The 20,447-nt window shown below is 40.5% G+C and overlaps 1 protein-coding gene across 2 annotated transcripts in view; it reads left to right on the forward strand.

Annotated features, from left to right (window-relative positions):
- Nucleotides 1-20,447, forward strand: part of ZFAND3 (zinc finger AN1-type containing 3) — a 325,210-nt gene that overhangs the window by 275,913 nt on the left and 28,850 nt on the right. For both annotated transcript variants that reach the window (XM_072731513.1, XM_072731506.1), the window contains exon 5: nt 16,417-16,584. In XM_072731513.1, the coding sequence (XP_072587614.1) occupies nt 16,417-16,584 (168 nt within the window). The remainder of the gene's footprint in view (nt 1-16,416; nt 16,585-20,447) is intronic.

Here is a 20,447-nt window from a genome sequence, read left to right on the forward strand (position 1 = left end):
GACAGACAGCTTGGGTGTGTACTCTTATCGCCTAGATTTCCTAAGAACCACAATTTTGTCTTTAAAGCTACTCTTTCCTTTTGTCTTCTGCTGGTGACTAAATGATAAATCACAGTCCTGACTTTGTTTCAGAAAACCTTTAGTTCAAGAGGGCTAAACACTTTTTCTTACCCCTCCCCCAGACCCAACTGAAATAAAAGCACAAAAATCGCATGGAGACTGAACCCCCTAAAATAATTATAATCGTCTGTGTTTAACAAAACCAACAAAAGATTTTCATTTTTTCAAAAGATTTTAAACAAATTTCTAGACATTGTAATGGGAATGGTTTGAGGCTGAAACTTGGTGACTGCAGGGATGGCAGCCACTATGTGCAAAGAAAGTCATAAGAGAAGCAGGATGAGAAGCAGAGCAGAAAACAGGGAGCCACTGAAGATATATTTGTAGAATGAGGAAAGGTTAGAGGTTGGCCATTGAGAATGGTGGGCTCTACTAGCAGACTGTGTGGGTTCCCCTTCCAGTTTCCCCTTTCAGTCTGGCTGGAAAAATATATGGAATCAGAAACTGGTGATGAGGCCCCCAGGCCAAGCAGATTGGTAAAGTCAAGGGAAATGGAGAGAGCTGTTAGCGGCACTTGTTTGAATACATGAAGGCTGTGAATGACAGGAAGCCCAGAAAACTCATTCTTAAGAAAACTGGACTTTAGAACTGGGAAAATCAAACTTTTTTTGCTTTTTGTTTCTGGGCTTAGTTTTAAAAGTAAAAATTTTACTTTTGTGTGTATTGGTAGAAAGATATTTCATAAGCTTGACTTCCAAAAAACAAACAAAACTCATATCCTGAATTCTTCTCTAAGCTTTTATATTATAACTGAGAACTCCTCTTCTTTCTGGGGCAAATCACAATTTAGGAGCCACCAAAGGTTGATAGTTTTCTTGTGGTTAAAATCTTGATAAAAAGGCTGGTTATTGTGTTCAGACCAACAACATGAGAGAACGTTAGCCAATATAAATTCAGTTCTTTATTATTAAAAATCAGTTTAACCTTGGAAACATTTTTGTCATGGGGGGCTTCAAATTGTGATTAGCTATCTGAACAACCAAGTGCCTCTGTGGGCTCAGTTAACCAGCCTCCCACTACATATGTATAATTATTTTTAGTGCATACAGACTGCTATAAAAAAGCTTATTTGGCCTTATGCTCCCTGCCGCTCTGAATTCTCTGTTTCATTACCAGTATCCACCCACAGAGTTTCGGAAAGCCATTCCCAAATAGCAGAACCACAACTCTGAATTTTAAATAAACCTCATCTCTATTAGCTCAGTGGACAGGGTAATTAGTTACATGCTATGCGTTGCCCACATCCATCTACCCCATCAAAACTTATTAAAAATGTATACATATATAAGCAAGAAAATGGGGCATTTAACTCAGACTGAGTTAATTTTTCTGTTACTTTAGCATGGAATAAAGAAAGAGAATACAGAAGAGAGCCTTTTAAAATTTTTATCTTGAATGTGGGCCAGTATTTACTTGAAAAAATATATTGGGCACTGCTACCTTTTTTTTTTTTTTTTTTAAGAAAATGTTGAACAACTCTTTCCCAAAGATGTTATTATATTACAGCTTGAATTCTATGTCCAAATACACAGGATGGCTTTTAAAAGAAAGCTGGGCTGGGGAGGGAATTTGTGTGGCACTGATTTGAATGGGAGGTGTTAGCTGCAGCAAAATCTGTTTTTCTGCTTGGCATTAATTGGTGGTTCCTGTAACTGACAAGGACTCAGATCGGCTTTTTCTTTGGCCTCCTGTTGATAAATCCATTTCTAGAAGATTAAAATCACATCTTAAGGTCTTGGTCATCATCCTTCCTGGAAGAGCAGTTGCAGTAATTGATGGAATTAAAAATGGGCCCTTATTGGGAATGGAAAAACTATAGACTTAAGAAAGTGACATGTAAAAGTCTGTGACTAATCATTAAAGTGTACTTAAAGAGAAGTGTTGACTTCACTACAAACCGGGAGAAGCATGAGCGTAGACCTTACTGTTGATTACTTGCTACAGCCATCTTGTCATGCGCTTTCCCATCAGACCTAAGTAATGTCAACATTTCTGGGAAAGAATTCAGCAAGCACTATAGCCAATCATCTGCAAGTGTGGCTTCCATGGAATATAATTTTTTAAACATAATTTCAGGTTTACAGAAAAGTTATAAGAAGATTACATCAAATTCTCACTTTACTCCCCCGCACCACACCCTGTTCCTCAGATGTTAACATTTTACCATTTTGGTTTTTTCTATTACCTGCCTCCCCCCAACTCCCCTACCGACCTTGCGTGCATGCATGAGTGTGTGTGTGTATTTGTGTGTGTGTGTGAGAAATCCATCTCCCTAGCATAAGAAATCCATCTCCCTAGCCATTTCAGTAAGTGGCCTGTATAATACTAAAAATTTCAGTGTGTAATTCTTAAAGTCAAGGTATTATCTTAGATAGCCACAATACAGTTTGCAAAATTGTGAAGTAAACATTGATGTAACATATAGTTGATTTTCTGGTATGGGGGTTCACAGCATGGACATGGTAAATAATCATTCTTTTAATGAAGAGTGCTGATGAACTAAGTCCATTGAATTGAGGTTAAAATGTCAGACACTTGATCCTCTCATGTCTCAAATATGGGCTAACGACAAATTTCATAGTAATTTTATGCAGAATCCTTTGCCTCTGATTTTCCAGCTGTTTGTTTTACAAATGGGATTATTTCTCTTTCCTTCATAAGCATTTTTCTTAAGGCACGTCTCTTCAACCCTCTGCTTACTTGGTAGTACCTGCATCAGCCCTGATACAGCCCTCAGTAATGAATACCTAATTGTACTTATTCAGGAAAATCAATAAATAGGTAGACAGACAAAACTTTGGGCAAGCTTGATCATCACATGTTAAGTTCTAACTTTAGGTTCATTTAGCCTCATATGAAGAAGAGTAACAATAAGGCACGGAAGTCTTTATTCATAAAGCTGGAGGATTCACCCTGGGAATAATGAGTCAAAAGACTAGATTTTACGTGGAAGAAACTAAGCAATAGGTAGAGAGAGGAATTGAATTAAGCTAATGCTAAATTAGTAACAAAGATGGTTTAAAAACAACTCAGCTATTTAATTTTAGCATCTACTTAGTTATGCATTCAAGATAATTTTTTTAAATAGCAAAATATAAATGTTCAAACCATTTTTACCTTATATTAAAACTGGGCCACAGCCAACAAGATGACAGTCTCTCATCGCAAGATTACCATCATTAAGGACTTATCCCCCCCCCCCTTTTTTTTATTTATTTATGATAGTCACAGAGAGAGAGAGAGAGAGAGAGGCAGAGACATAGGCAGAGGGAGAAGCAGGCTCCATGCACCGGGAGCCCGACGTGGGATTCGATCCCGGGTCTCCAAGATCGTGCCCTGGGCCAAAGGCAGGCGCTAAACCGCTGTGCCACCCAGGGATCCCGACTTATTCCCTTTTACAGAGATACTCGTTGTTGTTGAGCACCAGTGGAGTATAAAATACAGTCCATTCTGCCCTGGCAGCCTTGTGTTATTAGCCAGATAGGCAAAACAGCTGGACATTAAGAACACTCATAGGGAGGGTAGTTGAGCTTCATAGGAGTGAGTTGATGAGTGTAGGAATATTTGTGTTTTTAACAAAAAAAAAAACCAAAAAACTGAATTAGTATCTCACTCTTCTTTACCCATTTTCCTGCCCTACCCGTATACTCAGTGTTGGTTTTTTGTTTGTTTGTTTTCATAAAGAACAGCTATTTTCATTCTTCCTGGCAAACTCATGACCAGATCAGGTTTAACACTTAGGCAAGTCATTCATGCTTTGGAGACCAAGTATGGGGTGGGGGGGATCCATTATTATTTTAAGACTTCTGGCCTGTTCCTTCCCTCTAGGCTTCTTCAGATACAATCATCAGTAGAAAGAAATGGCTGTAGTCACATGTACTGTCCAGTTGCTTAGAACAGTTGTTTACAGTTGACCCCTTAAAAAACACAGGGGTTAGGGGCACTCCCCCCACCACACACAGTTGAAAATCCACATATAACGTTTGAATCCCCAAAAACTTTACTAATAGCCTACTGTTGACCAGAAGAAGCCTTACCGATAACATAAACAGTCGGTTGATAACATATTTTGCATGTTACATGTATTACATAGTATATTTTTATGATAAAGCAAGCTAGAGAAAAAGAAAATTTCACTAACAAAAATCACAGTTCTGTGTATCCAAAAAAAAATCTGTGCATAAGTGGACCCTTTTAAATCTGTGTTAAGGGTCAACTGTAGTTTTATAAGGTATAATTTGAAAACCTCTAGGCTTCATGTAACTGCTAAGTAGAAGACTTAATCCATATTTTTAGGCAGTTTAATTTCTAAATGAGTGTTATAAGAAACAATGAAAATAGGAATGCCTATCTTACACATAGTTACAGAAAAATATAAATAATTCATGAATTCTCTCAAATTTTCCTTTCTTTCTATAAATGAAAATAAACTGTGTCTGATCTTAGTTTTCTGGAAATACTAGAAAAGATCATAGAACGGAAGTTCAAGACCAGCTTTACCACTTTGAGAGTCTTAAAATTTGGTCATGGACTAAGTGTTGTGGTCAAGGAACAGAAATTAGGAGCCTTAGGCATGTGACTTTTGAGGAAGTATACCTTTTGGGTTTCTTTTTTTTTTTTTTTTTAAGATTTTATTTATTTATTTATTCATTAGAGACACAGAGAGAGGCAGAGACATAGGCAGAGGAAGAAGCAGGCTCCCTATGGGGAGGCCAGTTCGAGACTCAATCCCAGGACCCTGGGATTATGACCTGAGCCAAAGGCAGACACTCAACCACTGAGCCACCCAGGCACCCCTCTCTTGGGTTGCTTAATCTTGCTTCTCTGTCTCATCTTAATAGTGTTACCTTATTCTATACTGATGCTATAAATGTTATATTTTTTAAAAATCAATGCATTGTAATGTTCATGTTGAACTCGCAAATACCTGAGCAGGTTATAAAAAGGAAAGATTATTCTATCGAGGGTAATTTGTCAGTTACAATGAGTAACTGAAAAAAGCTGTGGGGGAGAAGTAATTTGGTTTAGTTGGGTAGACAGGAGAGGTCTTGCTGATGGAGAAACTAAAACAAGGAAGTGGTATCAGACCACTAGCTACAAAGGAAAACTACTGGGTTGCTGGTGTGATAGGTTCTGCTGACCAAGCAGCACCTTTATAGGATGGAGCTCCTGGTGATACCCTGTAAGTAAATAGTGCAGTAGGAATGGCATTTAACCAACCAGGATGATAGCTCCAGTTTTTCAGATGAACACAGAGTGGTTTATGGGCTATCAACCCTCATCTGTGCCTTTTTAAAGAGACCTGGTATATGAACTGTAGGGAGCATAAAGGTAGTTGAGAAGAGGAAGCTTTGACTTCTGTCTGTGGGATTCATAAAAAGGCAAGAAAGCATGTTTTACTTTTTCTGACATTAAAAGAAATAAAATTTCTTATGAAAATAACTGGCTTTCCTTTTGCTATTGGGGAGAAAATACTTTTTTATATCATCCTATAATAATCAGCAAAGAAACTTTTTTGGACAGTTTCTAAAAATAACATGAGAGGAAATTAAAAATAAAGCTGATTTTATATAAATTAAGAGAACAGTCCACAGAAATTTAGAGTTTGCAGGAATGGGAAGCAAATGGTAGGAGGATTAAGTCTCATAACTCATATTCTAAGAGCAGAGGACAAGTAGGATTATCCAGAGAAATAGCACCATTTTATTTAGATAAGATTCTTTTTTTTTTTAACGATTTTATTTACTTATTCATAAAGACAGAGAGAGAGAGAGAGAGGCAGAGACACAGAGGGAGAGCAGGCTCCATGCAGGGAGCCCGACGTGGGACTCGATCAAGCGTCTCCAGGATCATGCCCAGGGCTGCAGGCAGCGCTAAACCGCGGAGCCACCGAGGCTGCCCCTAGATAAGATTCTAAGTAGAACAGAAAAGGGCATTTGTTTCCATTCCCATACTTGGCCTAGGAACTGCTCCCCTTCCACCATCCCTCTCCCCTCTGAGGCAGCTGGGTCTTTGTATACATAGGGGGTAGCAGAAACTAGTCTTTGTGGTAAGGTACTTTCATGGAAGAGCAGAAGCAGAGTCTTGAGTAATAACCATTGGAGACAGGATAGCAAAGTGGTTAAGAGCAAGGACTCTAGGCCACACACCTTGGGTTCAAATTCTAACTCTTCTTTTTACTAGCTTTGTGTAACCTTTGGCAGTTCACTTAATTTGTGCTTCAGTTTCCACATTTTATAAGATGGGTAATAATAGTACCCCCCCAAGCCTTGTTATAAAAGCTGAAAGAGTTAATAATACATGTACAGTAGTCTGCCCACAGCCTCCTTTCCACTGATTCCCTTTAAAACAGTTTTGGTTACCTGCAGTCAGCTGCAGTCTAGAACCAGACAATTCTACTTTTGACATATCAGCAGAAAGTTACTAGTAGTCTGAGGCTATGTCATAACATCTACATCATTCATCTCACTTTACTTCATCATGTAGGCATTTTCCGTGTCACATTATCACAAGAAGAAAAGGACAGTATAATTTTAAGAGAGCAAAGGAGACTACATAACTTCTCTTAGAGTATATTATTATAATTGTTTTATTATTAGTTATTGTTGTTAATCTCTTAATCTGCCTAATTTATAAATTAAACTTTATCATAGGTATATATGTATAGGGAAAAATGTCATATATATATAGGGTTTGGTACTATTCAGTTTCAGGCATCCACTGGGGGTCTTAGAATGTATCTCCTGCAGATAAGAGGGAACTTCTGTAAAAGCATTCAGAAGGTGCTGGTACAAAATATGTGCTTTGTGTTAGTATTTACTATTGCACTTATGACTGAAGCTTAACTTAAGGAATCTTTTCATCATGTCCACCCTACTGTGATGGTTGCCTTAAAAATGAGCTTGGACAAAAGGTTAGTATGATTGTTTGTATGTCCATACATTTGACCTTCTGGAAATGGCAATATTATAGAAGTGGAGGGCAGATTAGTGTTTGCTGAGGGTTGCCAGGGAGCAAGGGGGGAAAGAAGGAGGTAGGCCTGGCTATAAAAGGACAACCAGAGAGATCCTGTGATGTGTGATGGATATAGTTTGACTATATCCATATGCTATAGATAGCTTGACTGTATCAATATCCATGTCCTATTTGTGATACTGTACTAAAGTTTTGTAAGATGTTAACCATTGGAGAAAACTGAGTGAAGGAGACATGAGATTTCTTTGCATTATTTTTTATAATTACATGTGAACCAATATATCTTAAAACAATTAATGATAAAATAGGCTTGGAAGATTCCTGATAGAAATTGGCAATCAAAGCCCTGTATGTATCTGAGAGGACAGATACCAATCTTAAGGTTAATAAACATGATGGAAGGAAAAATTTGAATTAGTTGGGATTAAAGAGAGGGGAATGACAAACAACAGCTCTGTTTCCCTAAAAACCCATCACTGGTGGGTATTCGTTGCCAAGTGCCTTTGCTCCTGAGACTGTGAAAGGGTCTATAGTTGAATATGAATTTTGGTAAAGAGAAGAGGGTAGATGAACAAGTTATATGCAGAATGTATTGTGAAAAACAGGCCCTACAGAAGAAAATGTGGGGATGACAAAAGTAAGCCAAAAAAATCATCTGTCTGCACATATACAGTGTAATTCTTAAGTTCAAGGGGTACCTTTTCTGACCTTTTTCTGTTCTCTTCTACTTCTTAATCACCCACCAACAGATTATTTAGCACTTCCACATTTTGTGTTCATAGCATTCTGTTCATATATTAACGTGCCACTTACTCTCTGCTATACATTTATTTGTATATATATCTTTCCTTCTGGGTTGCGGTCTCCTTGAGGGAAGAGATCACTACCATAAGCAGATCTCATTTGCCAGTTCAAAGCCCAGTGCCTGGTACACCCTAGGCAAAAGTGGCTGTTGTTGTGGCTCTAAATGGTCATTAATCTAAAGGCGTAAATAAAGTAGATCAAGTAAACTGGAAATATTACTGTACTTAATGAGACTGATTATTTTTGCAAATGAATTTCCTGGGCTTTTGTTTTATGTTTTTTAATCTGATTTAAAATAACAATTGTAAAGAGTTGAGTGACTTAGCAGTGAAGAGATGTCTTATAGCAATAATTAGCAACAGTATAGTCAGTCAGGAGAGGAAGGGCAATCAAAAAAAGGCCACGAAGCCTTGGGAAAGAAACAATTGGAGAAATGATTTGTGACCTCTGGGACCAACTTTAGCTACAGAGAATGCCATCAGACTGTAAGAAAGCATGGGCTAAAACACTTGAAGCTAGCTCATCTCTTAATGTTTGCATAAGCATCCATTCCTTTCACTGGCATAGATGAACTATATCCTGATGTCCAGTATGTGGCAGGGATGATTACACAGTACTAGCCCTTCTTTACCTGCTCTCACTTGTGCCAGCCCTGCAACCATGGGGCTGTGTCAAGGTGCTTACTTAAAGTTTTATTTTTTGGTCCTGAATATGTAACAGAGGAGATGTACAATTAAAAATCTCCTTTCTTGGGGATCCCTGGGTGGCGCAGCGGTTTGGCGCCTGCCTTTGGCCCAGGGCACAATCCTGGAGACCCGGGATCGAGTCCCACATCGGGCTCCCGGTGCATGGAGCCTGCTTCTCCCTCTGCCTGTGTCTCTGCCTCTCTCTCTCTCTCTCTCTCTCTCTCTCTCTCTCTCTGTGTGTGACTATCATAAATAAAAAAAAAAAATTTAAAAATCTCCTTTCTTGTAAGTTAAATTGTGACATTAAAAAAACATAAATAGATAAAGAATATAGTATATGGTATATTTCACAGTAAAACTAACCAGGAATGTTCAAGCTAGGTCATGTGAAGACAGGAACAAATAAATTGAAAGACATAATGTCTTAGATTAAAAGAGACTTAGACATAAGATCCAAATGTAACACATGAAACTTGACTGGACATGCCTTTGAGAACAATGGGGGTATTTTAGATATGGATTGAATATTAGATGACATTGGGGGATTATTCTTAATTTTCTTAGGTGTAATATTTTGGTCATAGCAGGAAATGCCTTTATTGTATTAGATATGTGTGTATTAAGTATTTTGATGTGTGCAAATTATTTTCAGATGGTTTAGAGGGGAGCATAAATATGGAGAGGAGAGATAAAACAATGTAACAGATTAACAATTGTTGAATCTGAATAGACTGTGCACAGGTGTTTATTGTACTATTTGAATTTTTCCATGTGTATACAATTTTTCAAAATGAAAAGCTATGTGAGAGCTGAATACTTTCCTCCTGAAGTTGGAAACAAGGCAAACATGTCCTTTTCACTACTCCTATTTAGATTTTGCTAGAAGGCCTAGCCAGCACAATAGGCAAGAAAAATAAACAAGTCAGAGTAGAAAGAAGAGTTGAAGAACTCCTTCCTTTGGAACTGTTGGATTCTGATGCCATGATTTTATGTGATTGTTTTATGTAATGGAGAGCTGCTCTCCCCACAGCCTATTAACGTTTCCTACCTGATTCATTGATGAATTCATGATCACTTCTTTCTGGTGTCAAGATGTGCCACCAAAATCAGCTTCCAGCTTCCTCTCCAGCAGGAATCAGATGGGAAAATGGGCCTTGGGGAAGTGAGAAAACTGATTCTAGTCTTTAAAACATGCCTTTGGGACTTGTGGGTACTTCTCTCCCACATGGGTGCTAATTATCATGACTCATGATTTCCATGTTCTGCTGCTCTTTAAGCTGTCTTCTAACCAAAAAAGTCCCTACAGAAAGCAGCTTTTGCATTACTGTCATGACAATCAAAATCAAACCGTTAGATGATACAATTCCCCTCCAAGATTTCTGATGCCTTATGTCTTCTGAGCATATTGATAACAGAGAACCCAAAAGTTCAGATGTACTCCCACAATAGTCAGCTCTACTCATCAGCCACCTCAGGTCTCCAAGACTTGTATTCCCAGCAGGGAGGAAGCATCAGGAGGTTGGTTTTCTGTTTGAGGTTATGATAGTGAAGGAGACCACCCAAGGTATCTCTAATAGCAAAGGAGAGAGCCAGAGAAAGGGGGATAGGATTGGAGCTGGATGGAGAATAGGGGAATTAATGCTTAAGAATAGTATACTTCCTGGCAGTTTGAGAACAGCTGACCTTTAAAATGGTTATTATAAGACATAGCATCGTAGGTGTATTTCAAGCTAGATTGATCTCCACGTCACATATCAAGTATATATGAAGGTATTCTTCACAAAATTGTAATAATCAGCCCCTTCCAAAGACTTGAACTTCTTTCTTTGTCCATGTAATAGCTTTTTAACAGCATGTCATTCCAAAATTGTTCTAGGGCCATTAGGAAAGTAAGAAAGGGGTGGGGGGATGCCAGTTCAACAAAGTGGGGAAACAGTGTATAATGAGTAATGAGGAGTTTTTCTCTCCTGAAGTGTTTCAGGAGAGAGTGAATTTAATCTCTGCATACACAAAGCAAAGCAGAGAAACAGAGAGAAAGTACCTATAAGACAGATTTTGGGGTTCTCTTTTAAAATACATTTTTTCCAGTGAGAGTGTGGTGTTTTTCATGGACAGAGATTTTAGCAGCTTAAGCTCCTTTTAAATGGCTGAAGGAGAGACAGCAGTGATGTGTGAGGGTTCATTAATTATTGCTCTTACTGATGTTTGCACAGGCTGTTGGGATCATAAATGTCAATCTGTCAAGAGACTGTGATAGGTTCTAAAAAAACTGATTGAGTGCCTCAAAAGCTGTCATACAGACTGAGATTAAACAGATTCATCTTTCTTTCATACAAGTGAGGGAAGGTGTGGGTGAAGCGAATGAGGAAGGCTTCCCTCTCTTTGTTGCCACTTTGTTTCTCCCACTCTCTTATACTAATTGTGAGTGTTGGCTTATACAGAAGGCTAAGAGCCTGCCTGAGGTGTCAGAAGGCCACAGTCTTGGTTAGCAGCCCTGAGAGTATGCATGCTTCCAGCTGCACAGTGACGGGAGATTAAGAGAGATCGGGATTCAACTCTGACAGACCTGACACAATTTATTTGGAAAATTTCAGGAGAGAACATGAGTAATAAAGACAAGAACAGTGACAGTAAGGAACAAATGTGAATTTCTGTCAGAGACAAAACAGAATTTTAAAAGCAGTATCTCTGTTTGTTGTCTCTAGTCAAGCTTTCCAGTTAAACTGTGTTCCTAAATTAAAAGTCCTACCACTGCTTTCTGCGATTGGCTAGGAAGGTACAATTAGAAGAATTTCTCTCCTCAGAAGATTTATTTTTTAAAAATCTCTACTTGTTTCTCTGTCACAAATTAAACAGTAGTTACCTTCAAACTTAAGGAATTGATAGGTGTACTTGGTCTTAGGATTTTCCTTTCTCATGTAATCACATTATGATTCTTGATCAAACTTGCCTTTTGACTTAGAAGATCTGATGTGGGCAGCCCTGGTGGCGCAGCGGTTTAGCGCCGCCTGCAACCGGGGTGTGATCCTGGAGACCCGGGATCGAGTCCCACATCGAGCTTCCTGCACGGAGCCTGCTTCTCCCTCTGCCTGTGTCTCTGCCTCTCTCTCGCTCTCTCTGACTGAATAAATAAATAAATCTTAAAAAAAAAAAAAAAGAAGAAGAAGATCTGATGTATCTTTCTCATTCTATTAAACATAGGCAGAGGAAGAGGGGATTTGGTGAATACCGAGAACTGTGAACCCAGCATGGGAGTGTGGCAGCTCTTGCGTGGGTATATGCAGACTAGATTTATGTTCTCAAGAAAAAGCATACTGGAAAAAATGTGCTTTGTTGGCCATTTATGAAGGACTTTAATTAGAAGTCACTCTTAACTCCTGGGGTGGAGACAGTTTCTAGCTTGCTACTACAGCTCCTCCTGCTGCTAATGAGCATGCTCCTTGCAGGGACGCGTTTCTTCTGACAGTTAAAGCTGCATGTAAGAGTTATTTCTGTTCACCTTTCTCTCTGTTTAACCCTTACTGCCCAAGTTCAGACTATACAAGTAGCCTGTTGGGTGTTTTCTGTTATTGTTAAGGAAGTTAAAAATGCATCAGGGTGACAGGAATGATGTTTGTAGGCCAAAAGTAAGTGAGCAAATATGGACAGTAGATGAAGGTTCTTTTAGTGTTGACTGTGTTTGGATCTTTTCTTTCTGATAGTTCTTTTTAAATCCACATAAAATTTATAATTGCGTAGTTGAATTATTTAGTTCATTATTAAGCAATTAGAATCCCTGTCCTGGACATCTGTTTCTCTTATTTAGGTAACTCACTCTATGGCACAAAGTTTCATTAAGTAATTAGCAGAGGAGATGTAAATTTCTTATGCAGACATGATGATGATTGTGTAGACTATTTATTTCATTCGCTACTAATTAAAACACCAAGTTGAATTGTGAAAAAAATGTCAAAGAATGGTTTGCTTCACCAAAAGGTTATATATAATAGTCACCTTCCTGGGTGGCAGCATGTAGAAGGTGGTAAACAGTTTAGGGAGTTTTTCCCCCTCCCTCTTTGTGGCGGGGAGCATTAGAGGGCACAGGGATTCCTTTCCGTTTAATAGAGTGAAGATTAAATGGGCATGTATTTCAGAGCATAAAAGTTATGGATCTCTTAATGTCTAGGAACAGTTCCTTGATTCTAAAAAAAATAACACATTCTGACAAACTTTTCATCTGTGTTGGTTTAGAATCATTGAGGGCTGCTTCTCATGGTTCAGACTTTGTATACATGGATGCTTTGGTCTTAGACTTGTCTGGATACCTAGACATTGACTCTTCAAGGACTGACTAGGCTAGGGCTGAGTGGTCTTTTAGGAAGGCCACAGCAGTGCAGCTGTTGGCAGCATCAGAAAACTCCCTTAGGACCCACAATTTCTGGAATGTCCTCTACTTCCTGAGTACCAGAACAAATAACTGGGTAGTCTTTATATGAAATGTGCAATGGGGAAAGGGAATTTCAACATGAGATCAGGCAAACTGTTCCTTAGTTTTGTTATTGAATATCTATTGGTTAGACAGGGTAGGGAATTAGAGGAAAAGGCAGGCATCTTCTAACTTTGGGGGAGTGTCCCATCAAGTGGCTAGTTTGATAATGACCAATGATGATTATGATTATAAAAATATGAATTCTATTTCCTGATTTTAGGAATCCTACATTGAAAATATTTTATGTCCCTTGCTTGCTTATTTGAAAATAGCAATGGGGATCCCTGGGTGGCGCAGCGGTTTAGCGCCTGCCTTTGGCCCAGGGCGCGATCCTGGAGACCCGGGATCGAGTCCCACGTCGGGCTCCCGGTGCATGGAGCCTGCTTCTCCCTCTGCCTATGTCTCTGCCTTTCTCTCTCTCTCTCTCTCGCTGGGTGACTATCATAAAAAAAAAAAAAAAAAAATAGCAATGGATACCATTGCCATGCTAAAAGGAAAATGGTCTTCTCCTTGTAGCAAAGGTTTGCTTTAGAAATGGGGATGGAAAAAAAAAAAGAAATGGGGATGGATGCAGGCAGATAGCATGTTTGACAGTTCGGGACAGAGTCATGTGGAAAACAGCTTTGAAGGTGAACTCTGTATTTCTAGACGCATGCTCAGTTCTGTCAGCAGTGTAAATGAAAGAGGCGTAGGTCCGAGTGGTCCTTTTTTACATGAGGGGCATGCTGGCATCATGTCAAAGCCCTCTGGATTTTAACAATATTAATAATACAAAGGCTTCCTCCCCTTCCTGTATGGACTCCTCTCTATCTCTTTACCCACCCCATACCCCAGGGTTGGGAGATAATTTCTCCACATTTAGGACCTTGTCTCAGAACAGACAACATTTTTTTTGTTATGGCTCTTCCTCTAGAATTTTCTCTTCTTGTTACAAAAAAAAAAAAAAAAAGATATGTCTAAATAGAGTTATTCATACAAATTGAGCCATTGCTGGTTTGGGAAAAAGGACCTCCCCTGGAGAGCACTGTGGCTCATACAAGGTGAATTCCTTTTGGCTGGCTGCTTTGTAATGATTTACATTTAGATTGTTGCTTGTTGCTGTTGTAGGGGAATGAGCCCTGTCTGTGGCTACCTCAGTCATCACACCGATTGGGTTTGGACAGCTTCGCTCAGCAGAGCTGGGAAATAGGCTGAACTTGCTTTCAATTGTTTTCATCAAAGGCCTTGTTTAGTTGGTTTGTATTGGGGGAAAATGTCATGTAGGACTAGAGGAACTAAATGAAATGAAAAATGAAGTTTACAGTTGCTAAGAATGGTGCACACCTTCCATAAGCCAGTGTGCAGTGTGGGGGGCGGGGGTGGGGTGGGGCAGTGAGTGCTCTCTGGTGACATGCAGTGTCTTCACACAGAGGGCGGCTGGGGAGAGAGGTTCACAGCCTCTGCTGAAATACATCCAACAGTCTGCTGCTTCCCACTAGGGCCACTTTAAGTAGAAAATCAGAACTGCCTAGAAGATTCATTCATCTAAGAAATATTTATTGAGCTGTAGGCATTGTAGGCAGATTATGAACAAAACAGGTGAAACTTCCTGCCCTGCAGGAGTTTATATCCTCCGTGAGGATAATGTTAAAAGGTACAATGCTGTGGAGGAATAAAAGGCAGGAGTTGGAAGGAGGGGAAGTGCTAGGGAAGGGGAACAAGAGTGGTCTAGATAGGATGAGCCGAGAAGATGCTGTTGAAATGTAACTTTAAAACACTTTAAAGAGATGAGTTCCACGTAGATCTGGGTGAAGAATTCTAGACAACGGGAACTGATGAGTACAAAGGCCCTGAGGTAGGAGCCAGTCAGGAGACCAGTGTGGATGGAGTAAAGGGAGAGAGCAGCAGCAGATGAGGTAAGTGAGGAGGGCAAATCATGAAGGGCCTTGTGAGCACTGTAGTAAATATTTGAGCTTTTACTCTGGAAAGGGGAGCTGTTAAAGGGTTTTGAACAGGAAGGTGGAGTGATTCTAAGCTTGATTTTTGACAGAATCACTTGGCTTTGGAGAACAAGCAGAAGGGGCAGGGGGGGTGGGCAGGGAGACTGATTAAAAGGCTATTATACTAGGCTGGATGTGAGATGGTGATTATTCTGACCAGCGTGGTGGTGGTGGTGGCGGGTAAGAAGTAATGGGATCTGGATCTGTTTTGAAGAAAATCATTTAGGAGACCCTTCTAGAGAGGGTTTAGCACAACCCCCTTTGGAACCTTGGCAAGAGGTGCATCTTCAGTATGCAGTGGCAGCAAGTCCAAGAATACAGAGTCCCCAGGTGTTTTTTGTTTGTTTGTTTTGTTGTTGTTGTTGTTGTTTTTGAAGGCAAGAGTTATTTACAGCTTGCCTATGTCAGGAACTTTATCGCATTTTAGTTACTTTATTAAGGTTCTACAAAACACAAGTCGTCACACATTGCACCTCCTCTACCTGCCAGTTTGGCACCAATGTTAGGTTGTGGTACAGAGAGCTGCTTCTGGAACACTCCACAATAGAGGTCACGAGATAGCTTGCTTGTGAATAAGCAGGGATGTTCCTTCACTCTGAGTAAAGTTGAAATAATTTTCAACTTTGGAATCTGATTCTGGGATGCCTGGGTGGCTCAGCAGTTAAGCGTCTGCCCTAAGGGCAAGGTGTGATTCTGGAGTCTAGGGATCGAGTTCCACGTAGGGCTCCCGGCATGGAGCCTGCTTCTCCCTCTCCCCCTCTCTCTCTCTCTCTCTCTTTCTTTCTCGGTCTCTCATGAATAAATAAATAAAATCTTTAAAAAAATCTGATTCTGAAGTGTTTTGTTACATTAAGGAGTAGAAACATGAATATTTTTACTAGAACATATTATGGAACACCCTTCAGACACTGCTTTGGATACAGAATTGTGCTAAGCATGGTGATAAAAAGAAATATTAGACTTAATCCTTCTTCTAAAGAATTACAGTCTACTTGAGGACAAGCAAATATCTAAGAAGTGGTAAATAACCAGCACAAACAGTAAGCAGCTAGGGCCCAAAGAAGGGGTACAAAGGGAGGATCCTAGTTCCAGCGTGAATGGTCTCAAAGAAATAGCTCTTTGTAGAAACAGCAACATAGAACTGATTTTTGTTGAATCGCCCCACACTCCTTTCCCTTCTCAGGCCTCGCTCATTAGAAGTCTGCCCTGAAGGTGCGTGCTTGTCACAATCTGTGCGGTATAAACCAGGCCAGACAGAACTGTCTGTTGCTCACACAGGTCCAGTTCCTGGAAGAGGGCAGTAGAATGCCTGGCAGTACATTAATTAGCTGTGCTTGCCAGGCCAAGTACTAACCCTGACCCCCAAATGTGTTGTTTTGGTCAGATTCACAGTCTGAGAATGAGGCCTCGCCAGTGAAACGGGCACGACTACTGGAGAACACCGAACAACCTGAGGAAACCAGCCGATCGAAACAGAAGAGTCGACGTCGGTGCTTCCAGTGCCAAACCAAACTGGAGCTGGTGCAGCAGGAATTGGGATCATGCCGCTGCGGTAAGCATCTCCCCCAGTGGCATGACGGAGATTGTGTCCTTGACACCCTGGCATAGCTTTGGAGATTATTCCTCATAGGCTGAAGTCCTTCGTTCTTTTCCTGAGTGCCTCCCTGCAAGCAATGGGCTTGAAGCTTATGAATGCAAGAGTAGAGGAGTCTTCCTTCTAAATGCCCTTTATTTCTTCTCACACTTACAGAAAAACAAAAAACATCCCCATTTATCTTACATTTACTTCTTTAGAGTTGCATCGTCACTGCTCACTGCTTTCATCTTCTCCCCACTGCGTATTACTGTGGTTCCTACTCATTGATGACTTAGAAATTAACCAAACCAGTGAAATTCTGAGAGATGTACCATAAAATTCAGATATTAAGTTAATTTTGAATGAGCATCTTACTAGGTCTAATAAATGAAAACTCTTTCTCCCCCATATCCCTTTTAAATTAAAGTTTGATTGGAAAATTTTCTTTGAACCATAATTCATTGTCATTTAAACCCTTGAAATAAATAGCTTTAAAGTAACATTTTCTTCTATATTATCCAGTGTAATACTGGCTCTCAGAATTGCTGCACAGGGATGTATTTTTAAAAACTTTATGCCTACCCACGGTGGAACAAAACTTAGACCAATTCTTTCTCTCTCTTTGACCACTACATACATCATGTCACAAAGAAGCAAAATTATGTAGCTGCATTATTTAGGCTGACTTACAGTTTTCCTGTTTTTATTTCCTAATTTAAAGCTTAGTATTATAAAATTGTTCTGTGGGACAGAGGTTTCATCAGGCAGACCTGGAGGCCTGGCTCTCACCTCTGAGAAGCCTACATCCTTTGTCCTTAGGAGTGAGCTTTAGAAGCCTCCTTTTCCCCCTGGGACAGCCATAGATACCCTACAAGTACTATGCTGGCAGGTAGGACTAGATGGTTCGCTCAGCAATTAGAGAATTACAGTTACTCAGAGTCCCTCATCTTCTGAAGAGGCAGCTGTTGCTTCTCCTGTGCCTCAGTTATTTACTCTGTTGGAAATGAGAAGGAAAGGAGGATGTACTGGCTTCTCATGAAAACAAAGTGGGAACTCTTATCCTGTCAAGACCAGAAATCTGTTTGTTGCACACTCTGGTGTGTGGTACTCAACAAGATTGGAAGTGTATATTCAACTGCAAAAACAGACAGCAGCATGGGGAGTCCAGGTGTCACCAGACCAGTTTTAATTTTTTTTAGCTTGGCATTTAGTTATCCTGTTAATTGCTTGTATTAAAGTATAAAGAAGAGAGGTAGGATAAGAGGTGGGAGGAGAGGCTGTCAGCAACTTCAGTTGTGTTCATGGGTGTGGCATGGCCCAGGAGAGCCCAGAATCTTTTTTTTTTTTTTTTTTGCAATTAGCAAGAGGGTTTATTGGACGTTTGCGCAAACGGGCTCTCCACCTCCGAGGAGGAAGAGAGCCCCGATTAGCAATTACAGGTATCTTTTAAAGGCAAAAGGAAAAGAAAAAAACCGCTTAAAGACAAAAGAACCGCGGGAGTCGCATAGTATCCAGGTTGATTTCTCAGAAGGTCAACATGAACCTATTCAGGGACATTCCAATCAGGGTGTGGGGGGGAAATGGTTTTCTTATCACAAACAGAATGCTTTTTGTTGCTAAAACTTCAGGAAGGCACCTGGATGGGCTGCCTCTGGATTAGGGCTGGCCCTACTTACAAGGGGGGAGGTTTCTTCATTCCCTCCTCTTGTTTGGGCTGATTTTAATCTTAAAATCTTAGGGAACATTTATTTTTTTCAGTTTGGAGAAACAGCATTCCTCTCCCAGGGCCGCACACAATCCTCCCTCTTTCAGGAATAGTAAATCCAAGCCTCTCCTGTTTTGAAGTCCTACTTCTGAAAGTGAGGTGAGGGACTGTTCTAACTTAGAAACGGACTGCTCTAGTGCCCGTAGATCCTCATCTACAGCTGCCTGGAGTTCTATATAACATCGTGAGCCCTGGATCAGAGCAGCTGCGCCAGTACCCACCCCAGTAGCGACCCCTAGTCCCAACATAACGACTAGGGTTAGGGAGACAGGTTCGTGCTGAAAACGGGTGGGATGTCCGTCATACTGTTTCTAGAGTTTCAGCAGGGTGATAGAACACCCTGGGTATGATCTGCACCATGACACAGAAGTCATTTGAGCTATTTAGAACCTTATCTGACACACGGGGTGAGGACTTGTTGCATGCCCACCAAGTTCCCGGCTGGGGCTCCAGGTAAGAGTCAGTCCCTAAAATCGGGGCGGTAGTATTGCAGAGTTCCTGATAACCCCGGGTGAGTATAGTTAGCCTTGACAGTGATGTAATCCCAGGAGGAGGAGGGCCTCTCATCCTGTGTCTCCCTAGTCTCGCACCCCCAATTTTTACAATAGAAGTGTTCCCCTCCTCCACAGGTGGGATTTAGCCTGTGGTCTGTGGTACCCGGGACAGACATAAAAGGGAAGAGTGCTTAGCATGGCCCTTCTGTCAGGCATGCCACATCCTCCCCATGGGTCTAATCCCAGTCGCCCTGGAGAGAGCCCAGAATCTTATTCTTCAACTGTGTTTTGATCAACCTTGCCAGGTAATTTTAAACTTTTGGTGAAATAGGGAAGAAATTCTGGGGCATGGTGGCTAACCAGCTTTGCCTGTATTGAAGGGTTTGTCTCCTCTTTTTTTAGTCTGCAAATTCTTGCTTGGATCTTTGCACGAACTATTGGGGGAGGGGGGCGTTTCAGTATTCAGTCTGTTATCAGTGCTGTGAAGTGCACCTGCCAATCTGCCTGTTGCTATTATAACACATGCCCTTGGTTGTTCCTAAATTAGAATCATGGGATTTTCCTATATCTTACATTCTTGTTTCTTTCTTGAAAGTAACTGAATCCTGGGTATCACACAGGATTTGCCCTAGTGGATCAAGCAGTTGATCCATACAGTGTGTTGTCTTGCCCCTGGCTATGGCTGATACCCTTCTGTCCTTGTCAGGCAAGCAAGCAGCGAGAATTCACAGTTTAGCACTGAGCTCTTGTAACCAGGTATGCCAGTTGATGCTTCAGCTTTAATGCAAACCACCAAATTTCCTTTGGTCTTAAGCACTCAGCAGGAAAAAAAATCTAGAAATACATGTTAGATGATTTCACATGCTCCTAAGTGAAGCCTAATTGTCTCTGGTAAGTTCAGATTATCTACTGTGTTCTTCACCTCTTGGGCAAGAGGCTGGATTTCTAAAGTGCTTGTTGGATTTACCACAGAACACGCATTCTTTTTAGATGATCTAACATACAGTTCCTTGGCTTATGCCCAATTGTGATGGTCTACTTACAGAGAGATTTGATTTTAATGCTGGGAAAGAAAGCCCTGAGCTTTCTGCAGTCTCTCCGATGTATCCTTCCTAGAGAGACTGGGGAGGAATTCAGTTTGGCCCACAGAGTGTTACATTTAGGTGCCCAGAAAAATGACGGAGACTACAGCCACATTTTAAAAGATGAAGGACAGCAATGGGAACATACACCTCTGGGACTGTCTTTGACAGATAGCTCTTGTATTCCTCCTGCCTGTCTGCTCGGATCTCTCTAGGAAAGGGTGAGTTGTGTAGTATTTCTTTGAGAATGCATGGACTGTTGAAGAGATGTTGAACTGCCTGGAATGGTTTGGGGCATGGGGAGGGAGCCTCTGTAATTTACTACTGGAAGTGAATGCTCAGGAAGGTAGTTTGAACTCAAACAGAACACTTCTCCACTGCAGAAAATCTTTTTCTTAATACATATATTCACAATCTTTTTTCCATTCCCCTTCCACTCTGTACAGGTTATTAACTGCTGACAAGAAATTCACATCTCATAAATAATGCTTAAGAGCC

Source organism: Vulpes vulpes, chromosome 1 (assembly GCF_048418805.1).
Source record: "Vulpes vulpes isolate BD-2025 chromosome 1, VulVul3, whole genome shotgun sequence".
In the NCBI taxonomy this organism is placed as follows: Eukaryota; Metazoa; Chordata; class Mammalia; order Carnivora; family Canidae; genus Vulpes; species Vulpes vulpes.